At 38.2% G+C, this 24,156-nt stretch overlaps 1 protein-coding gene across 1 annotated transcript in view; it reads right to left on the reverse strand.

Annotated features, from left to right (window-relative positions):
• The window catches only part of ttbk1a (tau tubulin kinase 1a), a 59,742-nt gene that overhangs the window by 25,055 nt on the left and 10,531 nt on the right, over positions 1-24,156 (reverse strand). The window contains exons 2-7 of the mRNA XM_052101860.1: positions 20,887-21,039; positions 11,720-11,867; positions 6,484-6,557; positions 3,786-3,926; positions 3,316-3,420; positions 408-473 (exon numbers count right to left, since the gene is read on the reverse strand). Of these exons, the coding sequence (XP_051957820.1) occupies positions 408-473; positions 3,316-3,420; positions 3,786-3,926; positions 6,484-6,557; positions 11,720-11,867; positions 20,887-20,955 (603 nt within the window). The 5' untranslated portion in view covers positions 20,956-21,039. The remainder of the gene's footprint in view (positions 1-407; positions 474-3,315; positions 3,421-3,785; positions 3,927-6,483; positions 6,558-11,719; positions 11,868-20,886; positions 21,040-24,156) is intronic.

Consider the following 24,156-nt stretch of genomic DNA (forward strand, 5'->3'; position numbering starts at 1 on the left):
ACTGGCCAGCGGGAGAACCGAGAGGGCCTGTGGTACGTCCGCGAAACGTGCCGAATGGGCCATGATAAGCAAAAATGAGCCTCGATACGCAGAAAAGGACAGCGAACAACCCCCCCCCCCCCCCCCCCCACCCCCCCTAACACACTCCCCCCCCACACTCAACGACTTTTAGGCCAGGGCCGATTTCTCTTCCCAGTCAAGCCCTGATCCAAAGTATTTCGATTACGTTACTGACCTTGAGTAATCTAACGGAATACGTTACAAATTACATTTTACAGTAATGTGTAATCTATAGCGGATTACTTTTTAAAAGTAACCCTCCCAACCTTGATTATTACTTATATGAATTAGATGAGTGTTTTATATAGACCGATAGTACAGCAAGTAGGCATAAATGAATCACTCACTTTGTTTTTATGTGCATTCACAGATGCATATCGAACAGTCCCTCGAAATCCTGCAACAGTTCTGGGCTAAAAGATGAAAAAAGGTATTAGGGATAAATGCTTCATATTCCTGACCTCTGTTATACTTTAAAAATAATAAATAAAGGAGTTAACCATACAGTGAAACTCATATAAGTCAGACAAAAATGTAAATGGTAACTGAGCATTTTAACGTGAAGTATAATGACTTTTATAATTGTTTTAATGGTAGAAACAGGAGATGGAACAAACAGTGAAATAAAAGTCACTGCGACCCCGGGGCCAGGGACTGAACTAAGCAGTCTGTTCAACCCGAACACTGAACACACAACACAAAGGCAAAAACAATCGAAGTAATATTTGCTCAATGCATTGTCTATCCTATCAGTAATCTTTGAAGTATATTAAGTTTAATGATTGCACTTACATTTATTCAAAATTATCTTAAGAAGCTAAATTAATAAATGCAACTTAAGATGAACTGATATGCGCAATATTTCATTGTTTCGTTTCAATAGTGGAGAGGTCAGCTGTAAAACATGAAAACTCAATGAAGTGACTCACAATGAAAGTCTTTCCATTGGTGAGAGTGTGTGGGGAGAAGGGAACAGATGGAGAAAGACGTCAGACATGCACGTCAGTACTTAAAACCCCAAAACGAAAACTGCAAAAACAAGACAACATGGTCAAACAAAAGAAAAAACAGAAACCATATCAGGCAAGCTTAAAGGGATAGTTTACTCAAAAATGTAAATTCAGTCATTGTTTACTCACCCCTGTGTTGTTATAACCATATATGACTTTCTTACTTTTTCTTAACACAAAGGGAGAAATTGTTGTGTTCAGTGATGTCACACAAGGGCAGTTTATAGTGACCACCTTTTCAAGCTTCAAAAGAACACAAAAGAATAATTCTAGAAGTTTAATAAATGAAGACTCATGCCTTGTTCGGAAAGCATATGATCAGGATTGGTAGGTGACGAACTGAAATCGAATGTGTTATTTAGTAGAAATCATCACTCACCATTGCTGTCCTGTGCGCGTTCATGAGAGTGCACAAGAGCAGCAGTTACGTGCCCTTTTGGGAGATTGGCCGCTAGTTTGTTTATCTAAAAACAGGTCTGCCACAGCGATGGTGACAACAGAACACAACACAGCTGCACAAAACAGAGAACAGAACTTACAAAACAAGTCTGAAGAGTTTGTAGCTGAAGAGTTGATGCATTTCTATGCCCAGCATTATTTTTTTTTAACAATAGTTCTCATACAAGTATATTGAAGCCCGCATCTCATGAGCCGGTTTAAAATCTACATGATTGGCAGAGAGGTCTCTCTCAGTTCAGACAGAGTTTTGTCACACATGCACACAAGTTCAGAATTAAGAAGACGTGACACATACCGGTGTTTCAATAAAAAAAAGGCTGGGCATAGAAATGCATAAATTCTTCAACTTTAAACTCTTCAGTTCTGTTCTCTTCAGACCCAAGTTCTGTGTTGTGCTCTGTTGTCATTGTCACTGTGGAGGACCTGTTTTTAGATAAACAAAATGAGTTTTCGCTTGAACGCCCCAATGTCACGAGGGCGCTGCGTGAACTTTTGCTCATGTGTCCTATCATGAACGTGCACAAGAGATCAACGGTCAGGGAACATTTTCACTAAATAATACATTCGATTTCAGTCTGTTTCTCATCAAATCTTATCGTATGTGTTCATAACAATAATGAGTCTCATGAATAATTAATTAGACTTCTGAATTAGACTTTTGTGTTCAATTGAGGCTTGAAAAGGTGGTCACTATAAACTGCCATTGTATGACATCATGAGCACTAACTTTGTACACAATTTCTTCCTTTGTGTTCAGAAAAATACAGAAAGTCATATTAGGGTTATAACAACACAGGGGTGAGTAAACAATGACTGAATTTACATTTTTGGGAGAACTATCCCTTTGAACACATGCTTCCATGCAATGTACTCAAGAATGTTTTTAATGCTAGAATATTAGCATAGTAAAATCTTAAGTACAGTCAGAACTATATAAAAATCAACAAAAAATAATCAAACAAATATTATCAAATTAACATGGCAGCATATGACTCAGTACATGTTTTCCACCAAAGGCAGCATTTACTGTTCTGTGGACACAAAGCTATTTATAGTCTTGCAATCTTGAAATGTTTTATTCATATCTCAGAAATTTAACATGTCACAGAATGATACGGTTTTAAAGGAGAAGAATTATCTCTGTAGCAAAATCAAAGACAGACAAATGGATAAACAGACAGACCGACCTATGGATAGACAGATAGATTCAGTCATCCTGTCTAAATCACTAAGTGCATCTGACTCAGCTGAGCAGAAAGTAACAGAGAGAGAGAGAGAGAGAGAGGGGGGGAGTGAGAAATAGTGGGAAGGGTCGAAAATGTTACACCCTCTCAGGCCAAGCCTGGGGCCCTGCTCATTGATGCATGCAGTCTTATTAAATATTCAAACCGATGCAATGAAACATGTGCACAGAGTGAAATAGAGTGAAATAGCAGGATAGAAAGAAGGATGGAGGAGAGGAACATGTGCGAATGAAGAGCTACTTTGTGCTAAATGAGGACACATCCGCGTGCTCCATTCACAGCTCTCTAAATCTCTACAATGAAGAAGACTTTTTATTGCTCAAATAAATCTCACCCACTCCCTAATAAAACCAGACCTTAATGTTTCAGTCAATCAAACGTCTGCTCAATACTATCCTGGATTTATTGCATTCCATAATATGGAATGCCAGAAATGTCCCATTTCATTGCCAAATATGAAATCGCAACGCATACATTTTTATGCAGTTGAGCCATAAATGAGCATCATTAACCAGTAAATAATGAAGTGAAGCGATACATACCGGTCGAACTTCTCCATTACTGTTGGTATACTGTCGTGCGAGGCCAAAATCTAGCATATAACATTTCCTGTATGTTGAAGGCAGCCTTCCCATGGCAAAATTTGACTAAAGAGAAAATGAATGCATATATAATATTTTTTAAATAAATATATTTGTTTCAGAATGTCATCTGTGCCAAGATTAGGGCTGTCAATTGATAGAACGTTTATATAGAATTAATTGCACGATGAGCCATTAATCGCACATTTCAATATTTACAGAGAAAGGCCCCCAGATAAAGATAATAGAACAGATAATAATTACAATCATTATAAATATGGAATATAAAAAATATTACATTTAAATGCATTACATCGTATACATACTGTATAATAATTTGGCAAGTAATATCATTTAGATAACACAAAAAGTAGTCAGAATATTGTATGTTTTATTTCCAAATCATTGATCATAACCCAATTATATATTACCGGTTTGATGTCTCGGTGGAGAAAGCCAACGGAGTGAATGGCCTCTATGGATTCCAGAATCTGTTTTCCCAGACGAAGTGTTGTGCTCATGTTAAAGGTGCCGCGTGGTTGACTTCGCCTGAGATCCGCCAGATTTCTACCCTGAGAGTCAAAACATTTACATTTTACATTTATGCATTTGGTAAGTCGCTTTTATCCAAAGCGACTTACATTGACACTTATTACAGGGACAATCCCCCCGGAGCAACCTGGAGTTGAGTGTCTTGCTCAATGACACAATGGTGGTGGCTGTAGGGATCGAACCAGTGACCTTCTGATTAACAGTTATGTGCTTTAGCCCACTATGCCACCACCACTCCAAAACAAAGGTGTAAGTTAAGCCCTCAAACCTCCATAACACCAGCACTCACAAATGTGCTTTTGGGGAAGCATTTAAGAAAGAGTCCCAAAATGATCATTCTCTCATCATTTACTCACCCTCGTGTTATCTCAAACTCATTTGACTTTGTCTTCTGTAGAACACAAATGAAGATATTTTGATGGAGGTATAATGTGTTTTTGTCCGTACAGTGCAAGTAAATTCCAGAAAGTACATAAAGGCAGCATAAAGGCAATGCATACAACTTGTGTGGTTTAATCCATGTCTTCGGATGCGATATGATCGGTTTTGGGTGAGAAGCAGACCAAAATGTGGAAACTATAAATATATATCACTATAAATCTGCAGTCTCCTAAGCACGAGCATAATTTGAAGCTCGATTACACTTGACGCATGCGCAGACTGCTCTACACGTGTCAGAAGACATGGATTAAACCACTTGAGTCATATGGATTACCACTATGCTGTCTTTATGTCCTTTTTGGAGCTTGAAAGGTTTGGACCCCATTGACTTGTATTGTATGGATATAAACATCTCATAACTCCATCAAATGACCTTTGTTTGTGTTCTGCAAAAGAAAGAAAGATATGAGTTTGATATGACATAATGGTGAGTAAATGAGAGAATTATCCATTTTGGGTGAACTACTCCTTTAAGGCTGAAGTGTGTCATTTCTGCGGCACTTGCATTGTAACATTTGGGATTTTCCCCTAGCGGCAAGTAGTCCCATACATTACCAGGGACGGATTATGACTTGCAAAGGCCCTGAGGTCAATTATCTCCAAGGGCCCGCATCCACCCAAAAGTTGTTGAGGAGGTGGTGGTGTACGTTGTTCATGGTCAAAAGGGTTTTCAAGCGGGGAGGATTACTAAACTAGATCACGCAGCCTTAAAGCCCAGAGCACCCCGGGGCAGTCAAGGGCCCCCTGGTAGTCAAGGACACCTGGGCACTGCTCCCATTGGCCCGGTCGGTAATCCGTCCCTGTACATTACATACATCAATTAACTCACCTATGTTATTCGGTCATATTTTTACCTAAATAATTTGTTCCTAATTTAATAAAAATGGTTTCCTTTATCTTAGCAGTACAAGACTTGGTGACTTTCCTCTATTTGCCATCTGAACATACAAAGAAAGCAACACCTTTGGTTTTCACCATTGAAAAACGAATGGGAATTATATTTATAATGAATCCGTCACAATGCTAAACACACATTCAGAAACTAAAGGATGAGACAATAACACACTCACAATGCAGAACACACACAGAGAGAACCAGGGCATCTATAAGTGGAGCTCTACATCATCTTTTGGTCTGCATTATAAGTCAAAGTCATCTGTTGTTTTCAATCTGATTACAGCAATAACACATACACACACACACACACACACACACACACACACACACACACACACACACACTTACGTACGCTTACAAAATAACATTTTACTATAGAAAGTTACTCTGATTCTTCTGTTTTCTACTCTTATTAAATTTTCAGAATTTTGCAGTTCATCTATGTTTCTTTATGTTCATTTTCTTGATATTATTATGCATTTAATTTGATTCATTACATTTTTATGTTTGAAATAAATTATTAGTAGAAAAAAGCTTATTCTGTGTCTTCTCTTTGTAACACCATGGTCAGGTTTGGCTGGAAGCATAATAGCATTAACTACAAAAACTGACACTTCAAATCAATTTTAAAATGCTAAACTTTGTCCCATAATAGTTTGATAATGTCTAAATATATATCCAAATGGTTAGTAGTACATGCAAATTAATGTAAATTATATAAAAAAAATAGCATGAAATCTAAAAGGAAATGCATAATTTTATTCTTACTTCAAGGAATAAGAAATGGTATAATTATCTTAAAAAAAATTGTGTAACACATCTGACCCTTCCGGTGCCATTTTTCAATACCACGGGCGGGTTAAGGGAGACACCAGGAACAACGAAACAAATAGAACAATACACAAGAACTTCAAAATAAAAGTCACACCACTAGCGACCCCTACTGGCTGCTAGGTGACAGCCCCATATGTCACACGCATCACCAAACTGAATTGCAAAAATAATCACTATTTTCAAACAGGTTTCCCCAAACTCTCCCCCCATCTTCCATTGGTCAGAAAACAGATAGTCCCGCTCCAAACTCATGCTAATGATTAAAACAATGTTGTGTGTGCCTGAAGAAAATATTTGTATATCTGAAAAATGACACTTCATCTGTAAATCCATTCAAGGATTATTAAAATGCATCGCTGTGTACGATCTTGAACAAAAATGACAATGCTTGACTAGATTGTTTACCTGTAGTTGCATGACGACATAGTTGAATTTATCGTTTCGCCCGCAGCCAATGAACTTACACACATGGTTTTTACCTGAAAAAGACAAAAATGCATTAACATAGGAGAAAATATTCATTAAAAACATTCAAGAAAAACTTTTATTGTCATGTATTGTACATCAGGACTATTAAACGGACACTTTTGGGTGTATTTTTGTTTTTTAGCATTTCGGCATAATCTCCACTTTGCCCAGGGCTGGACTGGGAAGAGAAATCGGCCCAGGATTTTACATAGCAACTGGCTCAAAAGTGGCTGAGGGGTGGGGGGAGGGTTGTGTTCGCTGTCCTTTTCTGCATACCGCGGCGGCATTTTGTGGTCCGTTCTGCATAAGGCGGCGGCTCATTTTAGCTTATCAGAGCCCATTCGGCCCGTTTGTGGGCGACCCGCCGGCCCGTTCGGTTCTCCCGATGGCCAGTCTGCCCCTGAACGGCCCCTAAGTGCATCAGCCCACCGGGAAAATGCCCGGTATGCCAGATTACCAGTCCAGTCCTGACTTGGCCGATTAACAGCATTACTTTCACCTTGTCTCAGTAATAAAAAAACATTTTGTGATTCACAAAACGCTACATTTGTCACATTGTTTTGTGAACGGACCAATGAAGCTGAAACAAACACACTCATTTAACAATCCTTTATCTCTCTTATGTAGCATTATCAAGTCAGAATAATTTAAGTGAATTGGTTCTTTCAGACAGTTCACTAAATGAACTGGTTAAAATAAATGACACACTTATATTTTAGTATTGGGAACTCCAATTCATTTTAGTGAGTCAGTTCATTTCAGTACCTGAAAGGTGCTTTTCCAGAAATAACTTCTTTTCTGAAGCGAAATATTTAGTTATATTTAGTGGCTGTTTAGCACTACATTTCGACTCCGATAAACCCTATAAAATATGTGTTATTAGTTTACATTTAGTATGTTCAATGTTAAGTATTTGAACTACATTAAGTTATGAGGAGCCAGTTTCAAAGTAGCTTCCAGTGTGCCAAGGTCACAGGTTCAATTCCAGGAAACACACGTGATGATAATTTAGCATTTAGCTTCAATGCACTTTAAGAGCCTTTGGACAAAAGCGTATGCCAAATGCAAATACCGTATGTAAACACATGCTTACACACACACACACACACACACACACACATATATATATATATATATATATATACACTGGAACACGTATAATGTGCTTTCTTTACGATGACTAATGCCTGAACTGAATCATCAGTGCATGTGTGTTTGAACTATAGGTTTCATTATGTGTTCTCTGTCACGTAGGCCACATTACTGCCGCTTTATTCACAATGCCAAATACAGTGCCTTGCAAAAGTATTCAGACCCCTGACCAATTCTCTCATATTACCGAATTACAAATGGTACACTGAAATTTCTTTCTGATTGATATTTTATTTTAAAACACTGAAACTCAAAATCAACTATTTTAAGGTGACATTGTTTTTTGTTGGGAAATATTTTTACGAAAAATAAGAAACTGAAATATCTTGCATGCATAAGTATTCAACCCCCACACATTAATATTTGGTCGAGCCATCTTTTGCTGCATTAACTGCTTTAAGTATTTTGGGATACGTGTGTACCAGCTTTGCACACAGTGGCAAAGTGATTTTGGCCCGTTCTTCTCGGCAGATTTGCTCAAGGTTGTTCAGGTTGGTTGGGTGACGCTTGAGGACTGCAATTTTTCAAATAGTGCCACAGATTCTCAATAGGACTGAGATCAAGACTTTGTCTGGGCCATTGTAGGACATTTATCTTTTTGTTCTTGAGCCACTCCAATGTTGATTTGCTTGGGATCATTGTCATGCTGAAATGTGAATTTCCTCCCAAAACAAGCAGTTTTTTAGCAGACTGAAGCAGGTTCTCTTGCAGTATTTCCCTATAATTTGCTCCATCCATTCTTCCTTTAATTCTAACAAGATGCCCAGTCCCTGCTGATGAGAAGCATCCCCACTTCACTGTAGGGATGGTGTGTCTTGAGGCATAGGAAGTGTTAGGTTTGCGCCACACATAGCGTTTTGAGTTTTGTCCAAAAAGCTTGATCTTGGCCTCATCTGACCACAAAACCTTCTCCCAAATCGCAGCTGGGTCACTCACATGCCGTCTTTCTTGCCACCCTACAGGCCAGCATTATGCATTGCTCTTAATATGGTTGACTGGTGCACCATTACTCCACTCCCAGCCACTGAACTCTGTAGCTCCTTCTAAGTGATCATTGGCCTCTCTGTGGCTTCTCTCCCAAGTCTCCTTTTTGTTAGAGTGCTGAGTTTTGAGGGATGGCCTTTTCATGATAGTGCCAGGGTGGTGTGGTGCAGTTTCCCTCACTTCCTGATTATTGATCCAACTGTGCTCACTGGGATATCCAAACACTTGGATATTATTTTGTACCCTTTCCCTAATCTATGCATTTTTATTACTTTATCTCTAACTTCTGTGCAATACTCTTTGGTCTTCATTTTCCTTCAGATTCACAGTCTGACCAATTATCCTTCAACAATGAGGTTTTTTATCCAGAAAATGTGATTGCACCTTTAATGATTCACAGATGGATGCCAATGGTAAAATAATTGTGTCCTCGTTAGGGCAAATTCTTTCATCGGTGTAACCTGGCAGCTTCCACAGCACTGGGGTTGAATAATTATGCAAGCAAGTTTTTTTTTATATTTCCCAACAAAAAACAATGTCACCTAACAATAATTGATTTTGAGTTCCAGTTTTTTGAAATAAAAATATCAAACAGAATGAAATTTCATTGCACCATTTGTAATTCAGCAATATGCGATAATTGGTCAGGGGTCTGAATAATAATAATAATAATAATAATAATAATAATAATTTATTGCCATGTCAAACAAGTTGATAGGAATTTGTCTTGGTACAACTCTCAGACATAAATGACCTAAAGACAGACATCAAAAGTATGCCAACAATGTACACCAACAGTCCCCAACAACAATAAGACATTAGACCAGAACCCTGCAGACGTTCAAAAGAAAAAAGATAAAAACCCCACGGCCCAGAAAGTGCACAGTGCCTGCAGTTAGTAAGGTGCTGCTAGCAGTCAGTGCAAATTCAGCTGTCTAATAGCCAGAGGGAAGGTGCTATCTCTGAAGCGTGATGTGGAAGTCTTAATGCTCCTATATCTTCTTCCTGATGGGAGGAGATTGAAGAGATGGTGAGCAGGGTGAAAGTGGTCCGCTATAATGCTTTTAGCCTTTCTGATTATTCTAGTGGAGAAGAGTGAAGATAGTGAAGGGAGGCTACAGCCTATGATTTTTGAAGCCCTGCGTACTACTCTTTCCATCCTAGTTTTGTCCTGAGCTGTTGTATGACCGAACCAGACAAGCATGGAAAAAGTGAGGACGCTTTCAATAGTTGACCTATAAAAGTGGGTCATGGCAACTAGGCTGACTCCAAACTTTTTGAGCTGCCGCAAGAAGTGGAGTCGCTGATGTGATTACAATACTGTGCTTGAATACTTTTGCAAGGCACTGTATATAACATTTCATGCATCTGATCTTAAAGCACATGTTCCATTTTGATATGGTGGCCAGTTTTGATGTCATTTAGTAAATCATGTCATCAGACATGTCAACTAAATACTCTTGAAAAGCACTGCAGGCAAAATCACGACTATTTTAGCTTTCATATAGAAACTATTGGCACTTTTCCACTGCACGTTACGGTTCGACTCGACTCTACTCCCTTTACTTTTCTAAGTTTTATTTTCCACTGCTGTTTAGTGCCACCTCAACTTGGGTGGGATTATAGGCTGATCGTCATAGCTGCACCGCCTCTACTGCCGTGACATCATCTTAAATGCGACACAAATCAATAAACAATAACACGACCGCTAGCTGTTAGCTGCTAGCTCATTGTGCTGCATAAAGCAGTTGTTGCATGGTGTTGAAGTGTAACAGTTAAAATGGCCTGGTTGTTTTAGAAGCTTTCCAGTAGCTGGTCAACTAAATAAAGTGAAGCTTTCAATCAGAATATAGAGTTAACGTAACAAAACGTACCATCCTCCATCGTGGACTCCAGCCGTGGCAGAGAACCACTTCCACTTTTCCTTGATGGTTCTGTAGTCACTTTTCCCTACACTGTTGGGAGGTCCGGTGGTAGCCATATGCGGCCAACAGCTGATACACTTCCTGAAAGACTTTTTAGTTTCTTTCGTCGCTAAAGAGAGGAACGTCTGCACCTCGTTTATTGACCACGGCATGGTTTTGCGCACGGCCATTTCTTTTACAATTCGAAAGTCGCATGAACAAAAGTTGTTACTAACTTTAAAACTAGCGGGTCCATGTCGAAAATCCAGTGACGCCGGTAGTGACGATTCTCTCTGACCAATCAGTGATCTGCAGGGTTTTGACATCACATATAGTATCGGATCGGCTCGGCTTGCTTGGAACCTCGATCGAGGTGGTACTAAAAAAAGTACCAGGTACTATACACAGTTGAAAACCCCCAAAAAGCTACAATTAGGCCTTCAACACATAACAGGAATAGAGGTCGACTGATCGACTTAAAAATGTATTTATAGAATGTTAAAACATTTTCTTTGCCTTTCTTAATTATGGATGAATATTGTCAATGATGAAAGATTTAAAAACAGCAAATCCCCACGTGATTGCTTTTATTTCACGACTAGAAGCGCTGTTATACTGTTGAACCGAGTCGTTCTAACACTAGAATTCTCCAGCTTCGGCAACAGAGGAAAACAGAATAAAAAAAGACTATCTGCAACTACTGGCATTGAGTATTGCCGATAACCGGCTGTGGCTAAGTTGGTAGAGTGGGTCGGCCACTAATCACAGGATTGGAATCCCGGCCCACACGACTCCACATGCCGAAGTGTCCTTGGTCCTTGTCCACTGAACCCCAAGTTGCTTCCAATGGCAGGCTAGGGCCTTGCATGGCAGCTCTGCCGCCATTGGTGTATGAATGTGTGTATGAATGGGTGAATGAGTCACAGTGTAAAGCACTTTGAATACTGTTAAAAAGGCGCTATATAAGTGAAGACTATTTACCATTCCAAAGAAGACGACAATCGGTTAAACCAATTTATTGTCAAACTCTAATCAGGACACCTTTTTATTTCTGCGGGGACTTTGTTTCTTTACATTCTTCACATTATTGAATAAAGTGATTCATGGAGATACCAGTGACAGTCATGTCTTACCCTGCAGTTTCTTCAGAACCGCTACCTCCATCTTCAGGACTTGTTTGGGCTGCTGAGCTGACTCCACTTTTAATGCCACATTCTCCCGAGTCAGCACGTCCAATGCCTCATAGATTTCCCCGAACCCCCCTCCACCTATCTTCTTTAGCTGGACATCAAAGAGGAACACAAAAGGAAGCTGTCTGAATTATTGGGGGGCTTCATTGGGATTTGATTTGAGATGTGAGGGAAACTGCTGTGTATTCCTCTCAATGTAAGAGCTGTGAATCACAAAAATGCTTGCAGCCTTTTTGCAGCTTCTGAGAAAGAGTGATAATGAGCAAAAAAGAAGAAAAAAAAAATGAACAACACCTCAGAATATTTGCATTCCAAGTGCCTTGTAAAGACCTTTTATGGCTTCAATTTACACTCAAGAGATATTAATTTCAATCTAGGCTCAAACTACAAGCTAAACAAAATAATACAGTAACATGAACTCGTTTACACCTGCTTTCTATTGGAGATGTGGGTGATCCTTGTTTTTAATGAGTACTGTCCTCAAGGGCACAGCTATTGATCACTACAGTGCAGCAGTCCGACTGCAGGAACATTAGTCAGCTATGCCTACATTTCTGTGCGGAATTTCCGATTGACGGAATCCTGACTAAAACTGCTACATTCTAAAATTCTAACAGATCAGAAAACATTCTAAGTTCCAAACCAAAAATGAAAGATACTAAAGATGTCAGCAAGTCACCGGAGCATTACACTCTCCTCATGAGACATCCTGTCTTTTAGATGATAAATAACATGTCACTCTCTCTACTATTTCTCTCAGCTCCACAGCCCATTAACTCAGACTGGAATCGGACAGTCATGTGTACAGAGCGTAGTCTCCCATGTACTGGGAATTTTTCTGGAATTTGATCTCTTTGAGTGATGTCTTTTGACGAGACAGTGATTAGCTTCACTGTTACATAATCTACTCAAAGCACAGAAGAGATGATGATGATGATGATGATGATGATGATGATGATGATGAGGCTCATACACACATATAATGTATATTTATTTACACACACGCACACACACTGTTTTTCCTGAGAACTCAAACATTTCACATTTGCAATACTGGTGTTTTAACATCAGATTAGGTCTAAAATGAAACTGTGCAGCTGACATATAATGTTTTCTTTTAACCTTTAGATTGAATTTAACATTCAAGAGATGATTTTAAGCAGAGTGGTGAAAAAAGACCTTAGTTTTGTGACTTATAGTGTAATACAAGTGCTAATAACTTTTAACTTATAGGTGGGGTTGTCACCAAATTGGCATGGTTTTGTAAGAGCATGGTCACAATGCCACATATGAAGTTTCATATCAATACGCCCAAGCGTTCGTGAGATACAGCCACAGCTCCTTAATGGCATCTTGCCATATCGTTTGTTTATGTGTTACATGAGTACGGTTTGGTCTATCAAACCGGCACAATGATGAGGACCACCTGGATAAGAGATTTCAACAGCTGAGCTGCAGGGAAACAAATGAACTCCATTCTGCAGCACCAGCTAAGGGCTTTCCATGTAAAAGCTAATGGACTTCAAGAGTGTGCAAGTAAGCCATATGAAGCCATGATTGTTAAGGTAAAAGTGCATAAAGAAGTCTCAACAACTGAAGCAAAGGTGATGCCCAGGTAGATGATGCTGCTAAACAAGCCGTAAAGAAGAGGGGTGCACATACAGCAACATTAAGACAACTTGAGCAAGATAGGCAATCAATGTCCGAGACAGAAAACAGTGAATAGTCACAAAATGAAGTGTCCAAAGAGCAAATGTTGTCGTTAATGGAAGATGGAACAAATCTGCAAGATGACAATCGATGCAGCAAGGACAACCAAAAAGAAACTGGATTAAAGCCTTCAACAAATGTCACAAGCCGGCCCATTTTCTCACTTGGAACCACAGACTTTCACAAATCAGATGTCCATCTAACATCTGACAGCCTTGTCCACCATTATGAAACACTCAGCCTAGCAGAACAGGTTGCAGAGAAGCACGTTTGTAATACATGTGAGCCGCCTCCAGCGGAGGGTCTTGGTATAGTGCCCGGCAGGGCTGGTTCTAGACATTTGGAGGCCCTAGGCAAAATGTATGTTGGAGACCCCCGCCATGCCCTCCTCCCCTCCACCTTTCAGAATTCACGAGTTCACACTTACATCAAATTAAATAGAGTAAAGATTATGCGTATTTGGCATGCTGTCCAGGGAAGGGCTCCAGGCTCTGAATTTTGGCCAGATTTACACAGTATTACATTGGATTGCATTGTATTTTGGATTGTATTGTTTACATCCAATAAGAGATTATTAAAAATCAAACTGAGGAGATGGGGGCGGTGGAGGGATGCTGATAAACTGTCAATGAACAGAGGTAAGTCTGCAGTATATATACCTCTTATCTCATTGATTATCTGAATGTGCTCCTCCCGAACTTTGTTAATAAAACATCATTTAATAAAAAAGACTTGAAAACAAATATGATTCCTAACCATTTTATTTATACAAAACCTGTTATCAGTATTTTTATATTTTTACTTAAATGTGCATATTAATGTAACTTTAATTAACGTAAACAAACAAAAAAAATCATCTGAAAAGTCTTTTCTTTTTTTTTTTTAGCAGTCAGGAAGTTTTTTGCAGTAATTTGTTCAGTAATTTATTTATGGTAACACACTAACCCACTATTTGGGATAATGAACAGTTTTGTTTTTGATAGACTAAATATAGTCATATTAGGTATGTATTGTAGAGAAATACCTTATGATACACAAATCTATGGAATGATATTCCGGACATTATTCAAAAGGAATTGCAAATTGTATTTGCAATTGCGTTTTCAATTTGTGGACGCATAAAATGTGACATAATCCAAACGCAATTGCAAATCGCGCATTACGGTTTGCATTTTCGTTTAAGCGAACGCACAGTGACTGCCAGATTTCAAATGGAAAAGCAAAGTCCCTTTGCAACTGTGTTTCCCATATCTTACGAGTTTTGGCCCTGTCATTTTTAAATAGCAATTTCAATTACCACGTCTGCTTTTTCACTTTCTCAGCGTCGCGTATGTAGCCAGCCAAAACTCAAATGGAATACTATTTATTTATTTTTTGCAATATTAACAAACAGAACAAGACGATACATACAAGAAATATAAACAATCTTTCAAAACAAAAGAGAAATTATGGTTCAGAATACATTAAGAGAGGAAATGTGAAAGAAATTTAAATATATTCAACAATAGTCTAAAAAGAAAAGAGAGTAAGAGAAGAAAGAAAAAAAAAAGAAGAAGAGGGCACAAAAGAAAAAAACATTAAGAGAGAATATTAAACATGGCACTAATTCTGGATGTTTTCATTGCTTTCTTGTTAACAGAAGTTGAAATTGTATTTAAATACATCTTCAATTCTTCTTTGAAAAAGCTAAAGTGGGGTTTACTTTTCATATATTTACATTTATGGATATGAAACTTTCCAATATATAAAAGAAGGTTTATACAAAAACATGCATTAATTAGATTCTTGTCTTTAACATAAAATCCAAAAAGAATGTGTCTATATGATAAAGAAAAGTTACATAAAACCTTTTGGACAATCAGAGCATCAATATTGTTCCAGAAAGACCGAGTAAAAAGACATTCCCAAAACAAATGATCAACAGTTTCAGAGGAGGCTTCACAAAAAGAGCAGGAAGTATCAATATCATTTCTAAATTTCTTTAAAAAGTATTTAACTGGATAAAATCTATGAATAATTTTATAGGATATTTCTTTAACTTTATTAGTTAGAAAGAATTTCTGAGGAAGTGACCAAACATATGACCATTTAATATCATCAAAAAGGTTATTCCAATAAGAAATGGAGGAAGGAATTGAAGTAACAGGGTCCAAAAATAATGACCTAATTTTATAATTGGATTTATGTATTGAAAAACAAATAGAACCAACCACAGTAGATTCAGGGCTAGGGGAGAAACAGAAGTCACTGTAGCACTATTATTGTTTCTAAACAGCATACAGATTTCCAAAGAGATGGCCTTGAAAACTATATTCAATTCTTTACTAGATACTGGGAATTGGTATCCTGAAACAAAATCGGAATAATTAAATAAATTACCTTCACTATCAAATAGCTGGTTTACTAATATCACCCCATTATTGAACCAGTTTTCAAGAAATAAAGATTTCCTCTTATGAAGAATATTACAGTTGTTCCAAATTAAAAAATTGTGTGGCGAGAAATTATGCTTGTAAATAAGTTTCCAAGCCATAAGCATCTGCTGATGATAATTGGAAAGTTTGACAGGAAGTTTACTAATTGAATAATTGCACATTAAAAGAAAATGTATACCTCCTAATTGAGAAAAAAATATATCTTGGGATTATACTCCAAATAGAAGATTGATTGTGAAGGAAACGTTTAAGCCAATTAATTTTTAAGGTATTGTTAAGAGAATCAAAATCAATTAAATTTAAGCCACCTTTATTATAAGAATTCAAAATAACTGATTTTCTAATACACAAATGGAATACTAATTCCCTTAGTATTTCCATTTCCGATGCCTTACACAGAAACCTGTCAATCAGGGTCAAGGGTGGGATTATGCTATGGGGCGTGTTTTTCTTGGGAAGTGACATCACTCACAGTCGACGGTCAAGAGGTGATGCCCTGAACAGACGCTGGTTTATCAAATCAAATCAAATCAAATCACTTTATTGTCAGACTACCATGTACACAAGTGCAACAGTAGGTGAAATTCTTGTGTGCAGTTCCGAGCAACATAGCAGTCATGACAGTGACGAGACATATACCAATTACAGTAAACAACATACTTACACAACACAATAATTATACACAATGTACAGAAAACAATACACACAATATACAATACAATAAGTAGGAGTATATGAAATATATATATATATATATCTATGAAGTAGTATATTGAGGAGAATATGTTGACAGTCCAGTGTGAGATTATAGATGAATAAAGTGCAGTGCTAATTATTGATCCTGATAAGACTGTGAGTGATGTCACTTCCCAAGACAAACACGCCCCATAGCATAATCCCACCCTTGACCCTGATAGACAGGTTTCCGTGTAAGGCATCGGAAATGGAAATACTAAGGGAATTAGTATTCCATTTGAGTTTTGGCTGGCTACATACGCGACACTGAGAAAGTGAAAAAGCAGACGTGGTAATTGAAATTGCTATTTAAATATGACAGGGCCAAAACTCGTAAGATATGGGAAACACAGTTGCAAACGGACTTTGCTTTTCCATTTGAAATCTGGCAGTCACTGTGCGTTCGCTTAAACGAAAATGCAAACCGTAATGCGCGATTTGCAATTGCGTTTGGATTATGTCACATTTTATGCATCCACAAATTGAAAACGCAATTGCAAATACAATTTGCAATTCCTTTTGAATAATGTCCGGAATATCATTCCATACAAATCAGCTGCTAGTGGAAGTGAAAAGACAAGTTAATTTCGTCAACTGTAATTGTGTGCTTATTCATATGCTTAAGATTGCATACTTATTTTCAATAAATATTACAACAGTATTTATGATTGGAAAACGAACAAAATGAAGTCTATTATGGTCTATAGTCTATTATGATAGACTAGAGCAGTTAATGTAGGCTAAACATCTGCGTTTTAGAAGATATACAGACTGTTTTAAAACATAATAAACAATGCTTTAGTATAGTGCGTTTGCTCTTTGACTGACAAACTTTACTTTTTCTGTAGTATTTTGCAAATCAGCTCCTGACTAGGGCTGGAAATCGATTGTAGCTACACGCTCGGATTCAAAGTGTCAGAAGTGAATTCAGTCCATCAACGGCGCTCGCGCTCTTTTGAACTGGAAATAACCGTCAAATGATCTATCTCAAAACGACGCTGATCGTTAGAATCAGTTTATTTTTTACAATACATTACAATCACTCAAAAATAGATGATACCTGAATCACGAGCTGCACTTTCTTTGCCTGCCTGCTTAGCCTTACGCTTAGCAGCCCCTGAAGGATGAGTTCGTTTCGGCGCCATCAGATAAATTTGCAGAAAAGTTGGATTTTATTCATCTACAATCTCTTCATTCATAAATTCAGAGGTTGGGAGTGACTCGCATGTAAACGGTGATATTAATTGGTTTAACTACAGGTGAATGACAATTGTTATATCCAATGGACAAACAGCATAGTATTTTGCTGCTCTTGATTGGTGGATAAGCATGTGTATGTTTTGGAGGCCCCGCCTCCAAGGCCGAGGCCCTAGGCAACTGCCTAGTTCGCCTATAGGTAGCGCCGGCCCTGGTGCCCGGTCAGTATGTGCTGCTTCAAAAAACATTAGAAACCAAATGGAAAGGTTCACCTCAGGTTCTTTTGGTAACCGATGCAGCAGTTAAGGTTCAGGAAACAGATGAGTGGATACGAGGGATAGATGGCAGTAGCGTTTTTCAGGGTCCAGATATGGCGGGACTACAGTTTTTAGGCTCTAGCTTGTCATCTGAGTATGAAGAGTCAAACATACCAACACTGTTAAACACTTTAGTGCCCTGCCAAAATTAGGGACAGTTTTGAGGGATAGTAGTTAATAGTTGGCAAGATATGTTTCCCTCTTCTCTTATGTGTCATTGTAGGTGTTCCAGAGGATGCTGATGGACATCTGACATGTGCATTGCTGGCACCTGCTGGACATCCATGGACCATAACCACACCAACCAATTCCACATATCATAATCGGAAAATAACATTTCCGGAAGGACTCAACAGAACACAACCATGTCCGCCAGTTCCATAAGACCATAACTTCAAAACGAACGTTTCTGAAGGACTCAAGACTTCTTCCAATAGTATGCAAGCACTCACCATGAACTTTTTATTCTGACATTTTAAGTAAAGATACCTGTATACAGCATGTTGCATTAAAGAAAATTACCTGAGTGGAACGGCTTGTCTTCGTTTCCTCTTTGAACCTTTTAGAGCATGATTAGTGAAATGTTTTTATTTAATTTGATCAACAAATGTTCAGAGGAGGGATTGAAGGATTGTGCATATTTGTAATTATATGTAGTCAGATGTATTTACACCGATCAGCCTCAATATTAAAACCACCTGCCTAATATTGTGTAGGTCCCCCTCGTGCCGCTAAAACAGCGCCAACCCGCATCTCAGAATGACACTGAGCTGATATTCTTCTCAGCACAATTGTACAGAGTGGTTATCTGAGTTACTGTAGACTTTGTCCAGAACCTGTCTGGCACCAACAATCATGCCACGGTTCAAATCAATGAGATCACATTTTTTCCCCATTCTGATGGTTGATGTGAACATTAACTGAAGCTCCTGACCCATATCTGCATGATTTTATGCACTGCACTGCTGTCACGTGATTGACTGATTAGATAATCGTTGGTGCCAGACCAAGTGTGCCGCACAAGCCCTAAAAAGTGAAGCCAAAACGTCTCGATCGCCCCCTGGTGACTGGTCCTAGTATAGGTCATAAACCCGCCTCCCCATGTTATTCAGCGGGACGTGAGACCAACTAAACAATTAAATTACACTTCACATATCTTTTTTCCAAAGATAGTTTCTGTCATTTACTGTCGTTTCTATCACGTTGATGTCATTTCAAGTGTTTGTTTTCAAAATAAGTTTGTTTTTAGTTATTTGATGCTATAAAAACGCTGCTGTGACATCATGATTGACAGCTGTGATTGACAGGTTCTCTGAGCGAAGTACCAACTTCACTGAAGCACCAACTGACTTTTTTTCGGGATCTTCGGAGGACTGAGGAGATTGGAGCTTTAAATTTAATATCTACATTTCTATAATTCATTATTTCACACCGTCATAAGTCAAAAGTCAAAAGTGCAGGGGCGTGTGCTTGCGATTGATTCAGCGAGAGTGAGGGCGGGGCCTTGATTTCGCGGCTTTACTTCCTGCTCACTGCTGCGCAGGTCTGGTCCCGAAATTGCAACTGCGCAGACTCAAGTCCCAAGATGTCAGCGCCATATCGGGACACTGGCGGCTTCAGTTCTCACCAATGGAAAAGAGCGAAGGGGCGTCGTCCATCTTTTTTTACAGTCTATGATTTTGAGGTGGTAAAACAGATTGCTTGTATTATGAGTGATTATCGTCGTGCGACCTCAGATGTCCCACCTGTTTTAATAACAAGCTCCTTGTTATGATTGAGTAGCGTGAGTGATCCCGCTCTCACGTGAAATATTCAAGCTAAGGGCTATATAAAGAGCTAAGGGGCGTCGTCCATCTTTTTTTACAGTCTATGTGCCAGACGGGCTGGTTTGAGTCTTTCTGGGATTTTCACACACAACAGTCTCTAGTATATACTAAAATGGTGCCAAAAACCAAAAACATCCAGCGAGCAACAGTTCTCTGGACGGAAACACCTTCTTGAACAGAGAATGGCCAGACAAAGTCTACAGTAACTCAGATAACCACTCTGTACAACTGTGTTGAGAAGAATATCACCTCTGAATATCTAAACTCTATTCCCGACGAGCACTTGGATTTGATTACTCTTCTTTAAATATTAGAAGAACTCGAACACATGATATCTGGTCAGCCATATACAAGAAGATCTAACAAACCTTTTAGTGGCTTTTAGAGCTAAACAAAACAACACAACTCATGTGAACACGCAATGAACATCAAGATTTTCACTTTCAGGTCGTTTCTCACCAAAACCTACCGTACACCTTCAGAAGACTTGAAATATGATGCATGAACCGCTATTTTTATGATATCACATTTTCAAGTGCCATTGTATTGAAAAGACATACAGGATGTTTATTAAATATTCTCCTTTTGTGTTATGCCTAATATAGAAAGTCATACAGGATTGGAATGACATGAGGGTGAGTACATTATGACAGAATTTTCATTATTTGGTGAAGTTTTTCACCATTTTAGCCTGCACTAGCTCATTACAATGGTCCTGTGGTGTGATTAAGGCTTTTTTTCAAAAGCACAAATATTACATGTAGTCTTTTAATTAATGAAACTGGCCAAAATTTCATGTTGACCACTCAATTTGCCTTGGGACTGTCATAGTCACCTTGTGTTTGGAGCGTTAGTATGAGCATTAGTATGAATTTGTATGTAATACCCACCACTTTCCATCTCTCTTTGACCATGCAGTTTGGGGGCAGAATGTCCTGCTGCTCCGCAGTGCCGTTCATGTTGGCGTTGTCCTGCAGAGCTGGTGCTAGGCACTGAAACCCGGAGAGCACTCTGGCAGCTCCCAGCTTAAACGAGCCATTTATCTGCAAAAGCCACCAAAATCCTTGTTAAATTAGCTATTTATCTCTCATGCACCGTTACTGGTGTCTTACCGGCGTGCTATTGGTCAGTTGAGCTGGCTTCTACATGCAGCGGCCAGTCAAACGTCAACAAACTCTGACATTCCAAAGATGGCAGTTAGCTTTGGAATGCCCTTAAATTGAGTACAAATGGCAGGTATTTATTTAAATATTTCTATGAATACATAAATATTCATGAGGCAAAATGCTGACATTTAAATCTACCTCATTCTGATTCTAATTTACATCAGCGTTATTTGAGATACAGAAAGTGCCTCTGGTGTTTGCAGACACAAACGTGTACCAGGCACATTCTTGACCCACATACTTTTTGATCCAGATACCCGTGTAAAGACAATAGCCACAACCAGTGGAGGAAAAGTCTAGAAAACACATAAATGAAAAAGTACTGACACCGCATTAGTCCTCAATAACATACCGTGAGGATATTTCTTAAAAGCATACGATGGGCATAAATCTTATTTGATTTAAAGAGACAGCACCGAACATACTGATCAACGGCCTTAACAATTTCAAATTGAGCTTTTCTTGCTCACATTTTAATGTTTACCATACAGAGGTGGTATTAAACTCAGTTGGTGTGCTATTCCCACTTATTGAGATACTGCATTTGTCGTTGAACTCTAAAAGTCAACATGAAATCAAACTTGACCCTGTTTACTTTATTGATACTCATTCCTGGTCTTATTGCGAGAGATTATCAGTGCATGTTAATCCAAAGAAAACAAGCATTCACATCGTTAAATATTGATTTAGCAAACACTCGCATGTTCGTTCTACATGTTTTTGCTGTCATAAGAGGTTCTTTTGTGAATTAAACAGTCCAAGAGGTCAATACAAATGGTTGGGCATGAAGCTTTAGTGTACAAATGTTCCTTTCATGCCAACAGGAGGATGTCCACCACCATTAACCTTCTCTGGTTCAGTCGAGTAAATCAAGACTGTAACAGTGATGTACTTCTCTTGCAACTGGAAGAATCTTGAAAGTAATTGATAGAACACCTGAAGAAAGTCTTTGACTGAAACGCTTTAAGCTACGACCGTTCAGTGCTTTTTCTATTTTCCTGTTGTACTGAGTACGCAACATTTTATTGATAGCTTTAACAAAATTAGCATTGACCACACGTTATCAACTGAACACGATATATTGATCGATGCCTATTGAACATAAGTGAAACCTAAATTATAGAGTTCAAATCAAATGATGAAACTGTCCAACTAGTCATTTTAGAGGGCATTAATCATTTTAGAGAAAATCAAACATAAACTGCGTCTTTCCATAAACTTTTTGCCTCATGCCAAACAATTCTGCTGGAAAAAATGATATTAATTTATAAAGCAAAGTTAGGAATAAACTACATTGGAGACATAAGTACAAGCACTAAATAAACTCTTTAAATTAAGTATATGGTTTAAAACGATTTTCTAATTTATGTTAATAAGGTTAATTTCCCTAATTTAATTATTAGTAATTTTATTCATTATTTAATTTAACGCCAGTTTGTCTAAAAGAGCACAAAACATTCAGATGTCTTACACACAATTTATATGTGGTCGGGAGCAGTTGTAAAATATTGTTTGTACCAACTAACGTTTTGAGCATACAAAAACATAATCCGAGAATTTACGTCAGAAAGTCTTTACGAACAATTAACACAAAAAACGGTTCTGCTCGTGATTCACGAATGTGGCCCATTGAATAAATATCGAATTAAAAACATGACATTTTGTTTGTTGAATATTGTAAAATACTAAATTGTTACTGTGGGACCCAGTCGAGTGTATTTTTATAATATATATCACTGAATTATCATTGAGGATTATTTTTGTCCTATTTACATTTATGGGGCTTTTATTTTGACACTCTTCTTCTAACATCTTTTATTTTGACACTTACTTTGTAATCTCCTCTTTTTCTGTTATACTGTGCTGCCTTTCTAGATTTATAATAACTTGGAGTGGTGGTGGTGGTGCGTAGTGGGCTAAAGCACATAACTGGTAATCAGAAGGTTGCTGGTTCAAGCCCCACAGCCACCACCATCGTGTCCTTGAGTAAGACACTTAACTCCAGGTTGCTCCGGGGGGATTTTCCCTGTAATAAGTGCACTGTAAGTTGCTTTGGATAAAAGCATCTGCCAAATGCATACATGTAAATAATAACTTGTAGTGGTTACTAATGTTTGGAATTGCGTACTTGTACATACTATCTTTTTCACAATGCATGTGAACTACTCTAAAAGCACTTAAAACAGCCCAGCACATCACCCGATTATTGTGAAGCACACATATTGCCATTTTGATGTTATTTTGATGAATTGTGCAATCATGAAATAAGTCTACTGACGCAGTCATTATGAAACTTAATGGCGAAATAAAAAGCACATTAAAATAATTGCAACATTTATTGCTTATTTTTATATTGTCAGCAAAAACCTCACGATTAAGTAGTGAATATTCAATATATCGCACAGACCTACTAAGAACGTACGCCGATGCAAGTGAAAACACTAGAGAACAAAAACAGGCGTCCGTTATAAATCATAGAAAACAACTTTTGCATTCAGGAAAAAGGTGGATAGAGACAACTTTAGTATTCACCATCCAATTGCACCTCTTAGTCCCACTTTACATTTTGATCTTGTTGATTTTCGTAACATTATGGAATAAAATGAGCCATTCTCAAGGACTTTGATCGTTTAGCACTACTCTACTAACACCTCAAAGCCAAAAAAACAACAACAACACTCTAAACGATTAATTTAGAATAACAGTTTTAAGCTTTAATTAACCTAAGTTTAAGAAAAGATGCAGATTAGAACCCAATATCATGCTTTTTGTCATGCAGCACTAGAGGTTTGTTGGTTAAACATGCAAAGGGGTCCAGCTCGGATCAGATTCAGTCGCTCAACAGCTAAATCATGCCCAGCCCAGCATTTGTGAAGAACTGCAGTCTCCAGTGCAGCATCTTTAAAAAGTGCTCTACAGAGAAATCTAGGAACAAACTGCACTATGACATTAGGTAGACATAGTTCAGCCAAGAAGTGTGAGAGAGCATAACAT

This window comes from Xyrauchen texanus, chromosome 32 (assembly GCF_025860055.1).
Source record: "Xyrauchen texanus isolate HMW12.3.18 chromosome 32, RBS_HiC_50CHRs, whole genome shotgun sequence".
Lineage (NCBI taxonomy): Eukaryota > Metazoa > Chordata > Actinopteri > Cypriniformes > Catostomidae > Xyrauchen > Xyrauchen texanus.